Source organism: Atractosteus spatula, chromosome 7 (assembly GCF_055471065.1).
Source record: "Atractosteus spatula isolate fAtrSpa1 chromosome 7, fAtrSpa1.hap1, whole genome shotgun sequence".
Lineage (NCBI taxonomy): Eukaryota > Metazoa > Chordata > Actinopteri > Semionotiformes > Lepisosteidae > Atractosteus > Atractosteus spatula.
In genome coordinates this window covers 1,964,788-1,980,000 of record NC_142712.1, presented here as the reverse complement: position 1 = coordinate 1,980,000, position 15,213 = coordinate 1,964,788, and the positions used below count along the sequence as shown (strand labels likewise).

Sequence of the window (15,213 nt, the reverse complement as noted above, 5' to 3'; positions counted from 1 at the left end):
TGCAATCCAGCTTAGATCTGCCAGTCATGCGAGAGAATCACAGGTCAGAGTAATCTCATACTGCAATGAGCAACAATTTCAAAGAAACACTTGAGTTTAATTCCCAGTTCCAGGTTTGGATGCTCATGGCTGCTGTGCCAGAGGCCACTTCTCCAGCAGAAAGGCACGGCGGACCCGGCGGTGGAGAGCCCTTGTGGGTATGACTGGCGGGAGGGGCGGGGAGCCCCGCGCAGCTCCCCAGCGACTGACGCCGAGACATCCGCTGCCCTTCAGCCCTTTTCAAACAGGTGCAACTGGCCATGGGACTGAACGATTTTGTCATTAAACTCGGCTGCTGGTGTAACGAGGGGATAATGACGGGGGGAGCTCCTCGCCTCCGAACAATAGCTCAAGACCCCGAGTGCCGAGCGCGCGGAGCACCTGTTCCTCAGCAGCGCTAATTGACGGGGGTGCGGAGGCTGGCCTGGGCTCTCCGCTGGCCAGCCTGCGAACGCCAGGGGGGTTCCCCCGTTTAGCCCATAGCGCCACTGCAGGCAAGAGGGAAAGTTCTCTTGGGGGGGCAGAACTCCCACTCACTGACGGAAAACCTTCCTGCCTTCTCCTGCAAGGCATGACGGCCGGCAAGGATTTAAATGCAGACAGGCTAAGGGAACCCAGAATGGTGGTTTTATTCCACATCTGCGTGCTCAGACCACCCAGATGAAGCCCTCTGCAGGAGCGGCTAGGACTCATGGCTTGAGGGTTGTGGGTTTCGAATCCGGGCGGGAGACTGCAGCTGTGCCTTGCTCAAGGGTACAGCACTGCTTGCTCCAGTAAAACGCCCAGCTGGAGTACTGGTTACGTGTGCAAGTGGCTTTTAATAAAAGAAACAGTCAAATAAATCAATAACCCATCTGGAAAGCAGAATCTCTGATAATGCTCCGCGACTGAACAACTCCTCCGGCTTTACATTAAGAAGACTAGCTGTTTCTTAACATGATTCTATCTCTGTTTTATCTGTTAATTGCTAATTAAATATTGAGACGCAAGTGTATTATTTCTATTTTCTCTACCTGCATAGATTTGAGATTAACAGAATAACATTATGATTTCCGTCTGTAAGTTGATCACACACCATGTACAGGAAAGGCAGACCTTACACTGAACAGAGAAGCTCCCTGGTCACATTCAAGAAAGCATTACCAGTTTCACCACGAATAAGAGGCTGTGCAACCAGTCAACAGAATAAAAACTTGTCCATACATGACTGAATAAAATGCAATGCGAAAGCAGTTAGATGCAGGTTTAGAAATGATTCGCACAAAAAGCGATTAAAAAAACCAACAGTGGACCCTCTGTTATCCAGCAGAGCTGGGTGCAGTAACATTAAGTGCAGGTGTTGCCTTGTGGGTCTCTGAACTACACCTCTGCAGGTCAGGTACTGCAACACAGAAACTATCCCCCTCCCTGCGAGAGGATAATGTAATTTGTTCCTGTTTCCTCCCCATTGTAATTAACACTGGAGAGCTCCTTTCATGCTTATCAGCCTCTATGTTCTTTACTTATTTAAGTTCCATTGTACGTCTTATCTGAATGCCTGTCCGTACAAATAGCAACAATAACTGCTTCTATTATCCAGGCGAAATCAAATCTGTGTGCCGCTGTAGGACGCAAGCTATTTTTAAATCAGAATTAATATTGGTGCTGTTCAAGCCTTTGTTTTCGTGTTTTGTTTAGATAATTAGGCCTCTGCTCTCGATGTGTTCTCCACAGAAGGCTCTCTCGGGCCACACTGCCGGTAATTGAATTTGACATATGCAGGGTGTTTAGATTTAACTTTGTCAAGTGCATATGTGTTACCCTCTTGTTTGTCTAATTTCCATTGTGCTCCCAGGCCAAACAGAATCAACAGTACAGTTCCCATGGGCTCTGGCAACGTCTTCATAAAAGAGCGTGTGGAGGGCAAACAGCAAAATGAATAGAGGCGTTGGGCTGGCGAATATCTTCCTTCCCCCCTCACATGGCCAATACTAATTTTTACAGACATGCTAGAAGAAATACTTCAGCTCGCCTTTTGTCGAGACGGACAAACACTGGAACTCCCCTGGTAACCGCTCAACAATAGCTCTACTGCAGACAGGACAAGCGCACGTACAGTAAGCGATTTCCAGACGGTCGCAGCCGCCATAACTTTGCGTGCCACTTTCTTGAGCGTTAACCTTCGATGAACTGTATTCTGCCCCGCTACTGGCCCGTTTCTCTACCTGCATCGCATCACAGCTCAGACACACTCCATTAAGTGCATGTTTCCCGCAGTGCGGAGACCCCAGAATGGCTCTGTGGAAACTGATTGCTCAACTCTACTTGGTGCACTTGTACGAGTCACAGTCTCCATCAGTGCATTCTTAACACGCCTCGTCTCTTCGTTACAGTGCCCGACAAACCGCCACAGTTAAAAGAACACCACTGCAAGGCAGGGCTGGCACAGCAAACATCTGTTCCAGCTGGACGGGCCCACATTTACTCCCGGCATCGAAGCTGGGTCTGCTCTGCTCAACCCACACAGCCTCGCTCTCTCTCTCCCATAACGTTTTTCCGAGAGGCCCCGAGAGGAACGTTCTGCAGACTGCAAACTATCAAAACTCCCGTCAAGTCTTGCTTGAGGCAGCTGGCCCGCTGCTGGACCCTGCCACCGGCCTACTTGCACCCAGTTCCTTAAGACATGCAGGCAGGAAGGCGCTGCCGTCATCTGGTGGGCAGCGCCGCCGCAACAAGCACACAAGCGAGAGACCAGTGCCTGCAGACCTCGCGGTCCGAATCCCTGCTCTGTGGGACTGCCCTCCGCTCCTGGCACCGATAATGGATCAGGAGCTGGGATGCTTTTGCACAAGCGGGCTGAAGAAGGGACAGACATCCAGTCCCCCGCGTCGCTCTTCAGTCTGGGGCGCAGGACGGCCGTCACCCGGGACCTCCTGCAGCTGGGCTCCGCGCCGAGGCCCAGCGCGGTGTTGCTTTAAGAAAGACGGTGCCCAGCTCGCGGCACGCTCGCGCTGCCAAGCTGGAAAATCACACTCTGAGGTTGTGTACTTGTCTGCTAATCTGGAGAAGGCTCTGATGTAAAAGGCTGAGACTGTGACCCGTAATCACTTAAAAGATACAGTGCAAATTAGTGAGAACACTAAGTGGCTCATGTGACACTGGACTCAAGGGCAGTGGTGATGTCCTAACTAACACATCATTATACAGTGCGCTTAGTCAGCCTTAAAAGCTGCCTCTGTAACAAAACAGAGAAGGGGGAGAGCAGAAGAGAAAGACCAAACCCAAACCTCACAACGCCACGTCAACTGCACCACCCAACACGTGGTCATTAGCACTATTAAACAATAAGACTGACGCACACTCTGATAAGTCTAACTGCAGAAAACGAGGAGGATCACAGCTAAATCAAATTACTCGGGATTCACAGCCACGGTATCTTTAGACACTCAGGTCATTAAAGCTGCAGAAAAGCACAAGCCGGCTCCGAGAGAGCTGTCCTGTGGCTGGGAAGGAGAGGCCGGCGCTGGAGACGGACCGATCGCACACAGAGGGGTGCTGGGTCTGCCCTCCAGTGCACTTATGGGATAGCAGCGGCCACATGTCCCACGAAACAATTCCTCCCTGGGACACAGAAACACGGATCCTTCTGGGGCAGAAGCTTTGCTGTTCAATCACTAAGTTTACTAACTTTTCTGCCCGGACCGCTGTTAGTGTCAGCACAGTTTCGCGATGATGGAAAAAAAAAGGGAAGAAGACCTGTGACTGTACACCACTTTGGTCATGCAGATGAGCCCCCCCACTGCTGCGCCAACAGTGGCGGGGAGCAAGCGGCGTCCCAGTTTCGGGGTTGCTAAGCAATCGAGAATGTAAACCCTGCAAAGCAGCCGGGTTGACTTGAGCCCTTTCTCTCGCTCTCTTTTTTTTCTTGCGATGTTTTCTCACGCAGCCTGCGCTCAGCCCTGGAGTCGCTGGACCGCCCGGGGCTGTGGGAGACTGGCACAAGTCGCCCAGGCACGCCGCTGGAGCGGGTCCCCAGTCAAGAGACCGACTACCCCACGGGCCAGACGGGCCAATGCGCTGCCCCAGCTGGCCGGGCCTGCCACCCGGGCCCGGGGTTCTGGGGGAAAGGGCAGCCATACGATCACAGGGATGTCACTGCGAGTTCTGAAGCCAGCTCGAGATTTTTTTTTTTAGGAGTCAGTAGCAAATTAAAATTACTTTTAACAACAAAATTCACTGCACAAAAAGTAGCCGAGCTTTTAAGATTTAGTCTCTGTGAAGCAAGGCACGAGCACAGGCTTAAATTAAATCAAAATTCCACGACAAGTCATATCGGGATAATTTCGCTGTATAGTGTGCCAACAGGCTAGACAAGTGAACAAACATATACTGTGCATACTCTGCTAGATTATTGGATACTCCACCACATATTGCTTGCAGCCCCCAAAATATTCAAGACATTTTTTCTTAGATTATTGAAAACAAGCTCCATATTGAAGCCACTTAAGGACTATGAATCAAACAGCAAGAACAAGCTCCGGAACACGTCTGGTCCAGGCTATTCTGAACAGAGAGCTCTTCTCAGAGGACAGATTTGGATACAAAAGCCAATGAAACAGCTTTCTGCAGCCACGAATAGACTGACCTTTCACAAAACACATGCTCAACCACTTCAGAGCTGGCTTACTGGTAAACAAGGCTAACACTCGTCTTCAAACGAGAGGCAAAATGACACATTCTTGTTTTCACAAACACTTCATCAGGCACGTCTTAAAAATTGTTCTTTTTGTTACCTCTTGTGATTTAACTGCTCCCCCCGCCCCCCCCCCCACTCCGTCTAAGGAAAGCTGAAACATTTATGTATTTTATTGCAAAGAGACATCATTAATTTAATATGTCAGTCCCCAGAATGCTACTACAAAACTATTTGAAGGCAGGATAAAAAAAAGGAAAAAAAAAATCAATTCAAACACCTAACAGCTCTCTTTGAAAAGGCACAGGATAAAGCTTCATAATTACATAATTATACCAGTCAATATCTAACAGTTAGAGTGAATACAGCCACTTCTAAAGGAGTCAAATGAATTCCACATAATTTAACCAAACACTGAGCAAAGCAACACAGCCCAGCATCCAGAGCAGGGAGCTGGGAGCCCACGCCTCTCCTGGAAATCGGAGCAGGGGGGCCGACTTCCCAGCGCCACCTTCAGACTGCGCTGGGAGGGGCAGGCTTGTTCCTGGGCTGCTGTTCAAAGAAACGAGACGAGAAAAACGGGGGTTTTCTGGGTTCCCTCTGTCTGCCACAGTGTGCGGGTGTGTAAGGGCACAGCTCAGGCTTTGACCCCACAAAGCCCACACCCGCACGACTCTGGAGCTGAAGCCAAGGGGGCCCGCCTCCGGGTTCTCTCGGGTCCGGTCCAGCTCGGCGATACCTTGCGCTGGGCCAGACCAACCTGCTTCTCATCAGGCCTCAGCCACACAGCACTGGGAAGCCCCTGGGACATCGCCTCACGTCCACAGACAACCGGGACGTGCGATAGAGATGGGGGGAAAACTTTCTCCGACTATACCAGTACCTGGCTATGCAGGTGGGGAAGCGACAAAACTCCTGTTTGAGAACGCCAGCATTTCACTCGAACCACTAGACATAACCACAATCGTTTTATTGGGTAAAACTGCCCAAAACAGAGGTAGAAAACGGGGCCAAAAAAAAGCCAGCCAATAAAAAAACTCATGTGAAATCAATGAGCAACAACGGCCGTTTCAGCTCTCCAGGAACATGTTTCATTTAGACTCGGAGCACCAATGGGACAGTCGAGATCGATTGTTCCTGAATACACACCACCCATTAGCGGCATTAGTGTCTCCTACATTCTGCTAAAAAAATTCCAGACCCCAAATCCCCCCGAGAGAGAAAAAAAGAGCCCCCCCATCTCTCTCCCTTTAATCCAGCTGCCTCTTTCAAGCGTCTGAAATGGGTAAATTTCACAAAAAGCCACCATTAAGGCGAGCACAAGAAAAGCGCAAGACAACATCTTTTCACTTCTTTGTACTTCAGTAATCAACAGATGTACTTATTCACCCTTCTGCCTTAACCTGATCAGCAGCCCGCTCTGAATGGTAGGAAATAATTCCACTTTGTACATCTTCTAGTTAATCAAGACTTTCTATTCAGCAATTTGACCTTTTGTTCAAAACAGGATTATCACTTTTTTTTCCTCCAGTTACCAAGGGCGACCCGCATGGCGAACATAATTGCAATAATTTGCAAAACACCATGGCAACCCACATTACAACTAGGTAAATACTGGGCTTTTGTGCCACATTGTTATTTCCCTGAGATGCTGGAGTCAGGGAAGGGATGACAAAAAAAAAAACGAACACAAAATTTATATTTGCTTTGTCTCCCGAGAGCAGAAAATTGATAATGAGAATTGGGTGAGGCGGCACCATCTGTAATTTCTAACTTGATTAATTAGGATGCTAACGGTCTTTAATAGGATATTCAACAAACAGCCCTGACTTCACATCACCACCTACTATGCTCCAAAATCTCCCTTCACAGCCCCCCACCCCCACCCAAAACACAAACCCCTAAAAATCCGGCACTGTGTTTTCATCTTAAGGAACAAACACCCGTTATTTGTCCTCCCCCCCCAGCTGAAAGGCATCCTTAACGACGCAGCGCTGCCTCTCGTCACGAGCCGGCCGCCGGGGGTGTGCGCGCGAGCAGAGGGCACTTTGTCCGCTCCTCTCGGGGAGAGGAAGGCGCCAGAGCAGCTGCGCCTCCGCCAGGACAATGGAGCTGCTGGGCAGCCGCCGCGCGAGGGAGGTGTGTTCTTTACCACGACTCATTCACTTCCCTGAGAAACCGCAGGGGTGTTGCCCAATAAGGACCCCCCTCCTCACACACGCACCCCCTCTTCTGGGCTGGACCTACGGCCGGGCCCGCGGAGCCGAGACGGCAGGCCTCCAGCGGGACCCCCAGCCCCAGGCGCAAGCCTGCTCCCGGGAACAGCCAGCTGGTGGCAAAGGTGGGTGGGGGGTGGACAATTCCGGCCAGTCCCGACGGGCAGATCTTTTACTGGTCTTTCAGGGAAGGTTCTGGCCTCAAACTCCAGGATCTCACACACACCACTCTCACTCTCCTTCCCACGGACGGTTCTGCCGACTTTAAGCCACTTGGGGAGCTTCCATCTTTCACAGTCCCATGCAGTTTATTAATTGGTATTCTTCCTGTTGGCCCAGCGAAGCCCCGCCCCTCTGACTGACACAGCCACTGTGCACCAATCACATTGGCGCAGCTCTGGGTGCAGCCCCGCCCACATTGCCCCAGTCCTTCCAACTCCCCCTCCACTGACAGCCGACCTCTCTATCTCCAACACTGGACGGGACTAATGAAGCAATTCAGGTTCTCCTCCATTATATCTTAGGCACATTGCAAATGACTCCCTTAAATGTTCCTCTAGTCTGTAGTCAGTCTGTACAGATTTTTTCCCCATTCGGTTTTAGGGGCGGTGTCTCTGAATTTTCAAAAGATGTCAACAGAAGCAGCAGTGCAACACGTCAATGAGCAAAGAGCATCAGTTCTCTGGGTTGTGGGTCAGAGCTTACCCTAACTTGTGTATTAAAGAAACATCACACAAATTAAAAAAACAGGGAGAAACAATATCAGTCTTTTTTGTCCACAGCATGTTATACGTCCGTTTGTAAGAGTGAAGCTGAATCAAAGAGACACTATCAGTAACCAACGGACAAGACAAAAAGATTTTCATCAGTGGGGCAGTTCTCAATGCTAGTGCTTTCAACCTCAAAATCAAATCCATCTCAAAACACAAAACAACACTGAAAGGGAACGAGGAGGCTCTGAATAAAGCCATTCCTCCAAACTTTTCCTATGACTCCTAAACAACTGGAGCAAAGTCTGCTACAAAAATACTTTTCATTTGTGAAAAGCAACATGCACAACAAAGCTAAAGTTTTTGCCATTGAAAAACAAACACGGCCCTGCGTGCAGCAGGTTCAGTACAAAACAAAAAGGATTTAAACAGCCCAGCCCGCATGTCACACCAGCGCTCCATGGCTGCCTTGTGAACACTGTCTCTACGTGGGCGCGAGAGAGCACAGCTCTTTCCAGAAAAGAGCAGCTCACTGGGGAGGGCAGGCTGCCGTGGCGCTGAACCAGCATCTACAGATCAGGGAGAGAGGGTTTCTGCTGCCGTTTCAGAACATGCAAGTGGACAAAAAAACAAACGACCGCCGAGCAAAGATATGACACCTGCATACCTGCGTCCCTGCGTCCCGGGGGGACAGAGAGGAGTTAAAGTCAGCGAGGGGGGGCCACAGAGAACGGGTGCGTGCCAAATTCAGGCGTTAAGTCAGAGCAGCGGATTGATTAAAAAGAGTTAAAAGTCTTGTCAAAAAGCCTGCTACCTCCCTTCACCATGAAGCAGCCGTCAAAATATTATCAGCTTGCTGAAAAGCGCAATCATTATTTTATAAACAGGAAGACATACAGTAATTATTAACACTCTAACACACGGAAAATTAGTCCACTTGTGTGCCGATGGGGAAAAAAAAACTTTCTGATGCACCGGGCCTGTGGCGCACTGGTCTGGATGGATGGGGCAGGGCGAACGACACAGGATACTCTCCCAGCGCCCCTTCAGAGCACCGAGCCTCACGAGCGCCCCATGAACTGCGAGAACAGAAAGAAGCTGGACGCATCGAGACATCTACACTGACTAAGAGCACCTTGGCAGTCACAAACCATCGAGATATGGAAGAAGCCCTCTCATTAAGCACACTAGTATTTCTTTAAAATCCGATCCGACACATCGGTGACCAGGGCCGTCTCGGAGGCGTAGAGGCAGAACCCTCTCTCAAGGAACGCTACACCAAGCAGGCAGGGATCTGTGCACTGTCCATCAAATCCACTCTAGGGTGTGTAGCAATTAAATACTGCTGCTTCCAGCTTGTTTGGTCTGTGGAGGTTATGTTGAATATCAATAAGGCCTGCAATACTGGACTGATTAAATATTGTCACCAAACACGCAGAGGTGCAGCTGTCGACACTCACACAGCAGCAAAACCCCCTCCCTCCCCTTCCTCAGGGCTCCCCCCTCCCCGACAAAACCAACTTAACACAAAGAGCCTTCAGGAAGTGTTACACTTCACCAGCAAGAGACGACTGCTCAAAATTCTGAGCATGACTTGCTGTGCAAAACTGGAAAAAAAAAAAAGGAACAACATGTCTTATCTGAGCAATAAGGCTTAAATAAACTAGAAGAAAATTTCAACTGATCCATAAAGAATTAATCTTCCCTGCTGGAAGTCCTATAGGCCCTCATATATCTTCTATTTCTTAGCCTGCAGCAATGGGCCTGATCTGGAATTCTAAAGTGGGAAGACCTCACCCGCAGCACACAGAGTGAGCGGCTGCTCCCGCCTCCGCCCCCCGGCCCCCAGCCTGCCCTGTCTTCCTCGGGCACCACGCCCCCCTGCGCTGACCGCTGCCCTCCAGCCTGCCCCATCTTCCTCGGGCACCACGCCCCCATGCGCTGTCCGCTGCCCTCCAGCCTGCCCCGTCTTCCTCGGGCACCACGCCCCCCTGCGCTGACCGCTGCCCTCCAGCCTGTCCCGTCTTCCTCGGGCACCACGCCCCCCTGCGAGCTGAGGCCCAGTGCTGACCACTGCTGAACACTGTCCCACTCGCTGGCAGGAACAGTTGGATGGGGGGCGGCTTCTTCTTGGCGAGTGTCCAGGAAGACAGCGGACCACGCCTGAGCCCGTGTCATCTCCGCGCGTGATGTCGCCCTCGGGCCCCTCCCCACCGCCAAGAATCCCAGCGGTGCCAGGCCTGGCGGGCGGGTGGGCGACTTGTCACTCCGACTGGCCCAGCGGCGCGTTACAGGTGCCGGACGCCCACAGCTGTGTCCCACCCGGTCTGCGTGGGGGTTTCCATATCGGTGCACATCCGCAAAGCAGACGAGCTTCTCCAGAACTCCTTCCAGTGTAGGCTGGGCCCCCTCGTGCTCTCCAAGACCAGACAGCTCGGGCTCTTCCACCCCGGCACGACTAGCCACTGCACTGAGCCTGGGAAAGGATCCGACTGCCTTCCTCTGGACTGATTCCAGGGCAGCGATATCCTGACGATTTCGACATCTTGAAACTTTTTCCCCTTATTCTGTACTCCACAAGGAAATGAAAATCACAGCTTTTGGGGATTTTCCGATGGGAAGGATGCCATGTTGTTAACTCAAATGTTGTGTGGACAACCCCCTCCCCAGACCAGCAGCCCGTCCTGTCGCTTGTCACAGACCCTCCCCAGCACGCAATCAGACACAAATCCCAACTCCGCACGAGAGGGAGCTTGAAAAATAAGCGGATCTCTTCAGCGTGTCGCGCTCCACCGCAGCGTCTCACCCTCCGGAAATGGGATACCCTGCACGGCTCTGACAGGAGCAGGTACTTCCACTGAAATCGGTTAATTCAGAGGAATCGAGTAAAATAACTGGCAGAGTACAAACAAACAAAGCCGAAAAAGACATTCTGTTGTATACCGATGCATTCCCAAAGGCATTATTAACAATTAATAAGCATTACAGTGATGCCTTGTTTATGTGGCCTCTTCCCAACACTGCAGCCTTATAATTAGACCCCCCATATTTTTCCTATTTATGTCTTTATCACATGCAGCTGACGCACTCATCCATTAAAAACTGGTGCTGACAGATGGATAATCAAGCTACAATTTGTATTTACCGGATTACTGAAAATTACCCAAAGTACTGTTAAGTTGGAATAAAAAAAACACACCGTGGCTCTTTCCTGACAGTGATGTACGAGCAATTACACATATCAGACAGTTCCAAGACACCCCCCACGCTCGATATCTCTGCTGCTCCCCGCGCCCCCGCCACCAGCCAGACGACAGCTCGCCAGTCCCACAGCCACCATGGCAGAGAGGACGCCCTGCACTCCCGAAAACTAGGGGTGGGCGGCTCAGCGGAGACCGTGCCAGCTGGGGTGCCCCCGCTGCTGCTGGACAGCGCGACTGGCCGGAGCCCCAAACCCACGTTAGGGCGAACCACAGAGGCCGGAGCCACTGGCCTGCAGGCGGGTTGGAGGGGGTCTGGAGGGAGAGTTTTACAAACTCCACCCACCCACCACTCCTGACGACAACACCTGCCTGACTGACTCCCAGTTTGTTTATATTGACATCCCAGGAATGCACACTCAAAAACTTTTTGTTGTGCCAAAGCGGCGCTCAATTTGGACCGTGATCGGGGGTCAGCCCCTTCAGCAGGTGCCACCGACTCCAGCTGTCCAGAATCACCCCTGCTAAGCGCCGTCTCCAGGGTCCGACTGCCGGGATTACCGGAGCTCCCTGCAGCAGACCTGGGATTGCTCCTGCGGCGGACAGCGAGCACAGGCACGCCCCCCCCCCCCGGCCAGGCGAAAAGACATGAAAGACCGGCCTTCGCAAAGACGGATCCAAACAGGAGGTATCTTTCAAATGAGCGGAGACAGGAAGGGGCTTTAATTCCCAGGCTTCCTGAAACTCGCGCAGCAGGCAAGCTGCACAGCTCCACGCGCGCGACAATAAGTCTCGTCTGCCTTCCAGCACCTCGAGAAGACAACGCCCTTCCTTCCCGTGAGCGCGTGCGATACACACTCCCCTCCAGCAGGGTCAGGCGGCGGAAGCTCATCGCTCCCCAGAACCCGCCCCCGGGAGAGCCCAGCCTCCACGGCACTGCCAGCGTCCCCCCCCCCCGTCTCCGGTCCCGCTGAACTCGACCCAGTCCGCTCGCATCTACCAGTCAAACACCGTGAAGCTCAGCTTCAAAACGAGCGGTGCCGTGCCTCGCCGAACTCTCGGACAGAGCTCCCGGGTGACGCCGGTCGCTTATCCCAGAGTCTGCCCAACGTGCGCTTGAGACGCGCGCTCTCCTAACTGCCACACGTGCAGATGGTTGTGCACTTATTCACAAGCACAAAGGACTTGCAGAGAAGCAATGAGTTGCCCAGACCGGCCTTCCTCAGACGAGTGTGAAGGTGAAAGGAGGCCAGTGTGTGCAGGCGCAGGTAATTCACTGACCGAAGGTCCCCCTCCTTCACCTACACGAGCTGGCGCGAGCTCACCGAGACGGTGAAGCCAGGCCTGCCACAGAACAGCACTGCTCCTGAGAACAGGCCAGGGGCTCCTCTCAGGTGCAGTCCTCTCCGACGGGCTTGGAAACGGGAGGACAACGGGGAGGCCAAAGAACAAACTAAGCTGACGCGGGTTTCCAACGGAGAAGGGAACGTCGGCTTCTCGCCCTTATCTTTCGCACCAAGGGTAGATCGTGCTCGCCGGCCAATCCAAACAAAAAGATCTAAAGCAGAGAGCAGCTGCTCCCCCAGATGTAATGGCAGTTTCCCAGAGCTCAGCAGAGCCACCCAAACTTGCAACAGGAGAGAGAGACAGGCATCCCCGTTTTCGCACGAAATGTCAATACGTCATACAAACCTCGTTTCTATATAACGAAAAGCTGTGGGAGAAAGACAACATGTTCATTGAGTTAAAACCTAAAGACGTGCACTCACGCTGTAGTATTTTCTGATGTGGCGCCTGATGTCCAGCACGAGTTTGTTGCTTATTTCAGCGCGAAAGCTGATCGGTGAGGCTTCACACTGGACATCACAGCAGCGTATCAGGCTGGGCTGAACGTCCTTGCCCTGAAAAACAGGACGAAAATAAAAAAATCAGGAGAGACGTGCTATAAAGACATACAGACAAACTGCCTAGCGCCTGGTAAAGTTTAGAAACTATGATAAAAGTCAGTTGCTGTGAAACAACGAACAAACATCCCACTTCCTTCTCCCCCCCGGAAAAAAAAAAACTTCAGAACACTGCCCCAGTCCAGACTGGAGCGCTAATTGGACACCAGAAAAGCCTCCAACAGTGTCCATTTTCCCCTCCATTTGTACATTTCATTTTCCTTAACAGAAGAAAAAAAAAACTTTTTAAGAAAAGAAAGAGAAATAAGCGAAACTGTCAGTACAGCAATTCTCCATTGTCAAGGTGTTTTATTCAGTGGCCCTAGAGGGCAAGCGGCCATCAAATATATAAATAAGAATGCGCTGGCAGCAAATTCCAAATCCCATTTTCAACCTCAATTTGTACTGCGCTTGCCAAAGCTGCAAAGCATTACTATTGCTTCTGAAATGAGTCCTAGCAGGGGGTGCGTATGTGTTAATGCATTAGCCTTTTATTCATGAGGCTGGGGCTTGGAGCCGACTTCAGTAACAAGAGATATTAGTTTGGTGGTTTTAGACCTGAATGGACATCAGCCCACAGGAAGGAAAAGACTCACGGGACTCGGACTCGTACTTGCACGAGCAGAAGGGCGCAGAAGCCTCGTCCTGACAGAGCAAAATCCATTTCTTAGGATGCTTAAGAGGACGGGGTGGGGGGAGTTTTATTGCACGATCAAAAAAAAAATTCTAGAACTGTTTCAGGAATTATATGTAGACTTCGAACGACATTCTAGGATTGCGATTTCAAAACAACAGAAGTGGAAGGGAACTCTAAACCCTGCTGCCGATGCCGTTTGGCTTCGTCACTGGGGTCACGACCCCAGGCAGCCCATGGGCTCCAGAACACGAATCGAGCCCCTTTACTCCCAGTTACTGTACCCACGAACAGGCAGGAAACAGACCAGCTCCACGGCGCGACTTCGACAACGTCACAAGCGCAACCGTACGAAGGAGGAGAGAGCAGTCGGGCCCTGAGAGCTCCAGGCAGGGCGAAGACCCGAGGCGCCAGGGCAAGCACACACATGCGCGGTTACTGCACGCAGCCCTCCGGCTGCTGGTGAGGAAAAGGCATTGCCCTGTCCAGCAAACACCTCAAGAGTCTGGATCAGAAAGCCTTCTCCAGCCCTAAAACTGTTCTAAAAAGTTCTAAAACTGAACCCAGCGCCTTTCCTCCCGCCACCCCGTCTTTAACTCGCGCACCAGGTGGAGCAGCCCGGAGTTTGACATCTCGCGCCGACAGCCAACCCATCTGCAAACTAAAAAGACACTCGGGCAATTAACTCTGCGTTATTTACAGCTCGAGTGAAGCAAGAGTCAAGGACTCAGCCAGGCTGTGCAGATCCGAGCCCTCCCCCTCCGCCGGTCCTCCAGGCTGGGCTCGGCTTCGACCCGCAGGCATTCCAGACATCTGCCGTTTGCCCAAATTAACTGGGAATAATTACTTTTAATTCTGACAAGGGCTGGTCCACTCTACATGTCAAGGCTTTGGGGGAGAGGCCGAGAGCTTGTTTTCATTTTTATCGCAAGTTGTGTGCGCGCAGACTCCTGCTTGGGCTCAGATCAAGGCCAGGGAGGAGGGGGCTTGGCAGACGCAGCCCCGCTCTGCGGAAGGACGACATACCAGACGCCTCTTCCCCACGGCGATCCTCAAGAACAGGGAGGACAGCTGCGGCACAAAGATGAGTTGCAGGATATATTTCATAGATTAATTTTCATTACTTCCAAAATCCTCCCCCCCACCCGAAAACAAAAAGTATGTGCAAACTTTAATGGGCGCGATAAGCTCTTTCTCATCTCGGGACCTCAAGCCTTTGGACCGCCTTAACGGTTTCTTAGCAAGGACGAAGGTGGAAAAAAAGACGAATCCATCAACTGCAGAGTTCGTGTTCCCCTGCAACAGCTCGAACTATTTCAAGGCAGGGCTTTGAAGCGAGCGGATCAAAAGCACGAGGCTCTCCTGCGAGGAGGGGAGCAGACGCGTCGGTCTCTCTCTCCGTCAGCCCACGCGGAATGAGCCCCCGGACCGGACCCGGCCATGCCTGCCTGCGATGGAAAAGCCAACCAAAAAGTGCTTTTCAGCAAGGCAAACCCGAAAATACCCTCGGGTCTAAAATACGACAAGAAGAGGCGAGAACACCCGCAGAGCACTGACTCCCATGAACTTTCTCCAAACTCCTCGGCCGAATTTGTGTTAGATAAGATCAAACTCTCCTCTGATGAGACACTCTCCTGACAGACCCCTTCCCCACAGCGGTCACTGTCCAGTTCAAAAGAAGTATTTACCTTTCGGCTGTAATGTCAGTTTAACACGGATAAAGGATGTGATCTGGCCACAGAACTGATTTCAACGTACACTGCTCTGTTGCCGAGGTCTACTAGCAGTTGGTGTGAAGG

The 15,213-nt window shown here is 51.6% G+C and overlaps 1 protein-coding gene across 3 annotated transcripts in view; it reads right to left on the bottom strand.

Moving 5' to 3' along the window:
- The window catches only part of pola1 (polymerase (DNA directed), alpha 1), a 77,704-nt gene that overhangs the window by 26,026 nt on the left and 36,465 nt on the right, over positions 1 to 15,213 (bottom strand). For all 3 annotated transcript variants that reach the window (XM_088921490.1, XM_088921492.1, XM_088921491.1), the window contains one exon: positions 12,607 to 12,738. In XM_088921490.1, coding sequence (XP_088777616.1) covers positions 12,607 to 12,738 — 132 coding nt within the window. The remainder of the gene's footprint in view (positions 1 to 12,606; positions 12,739 to 15,213) is intronic.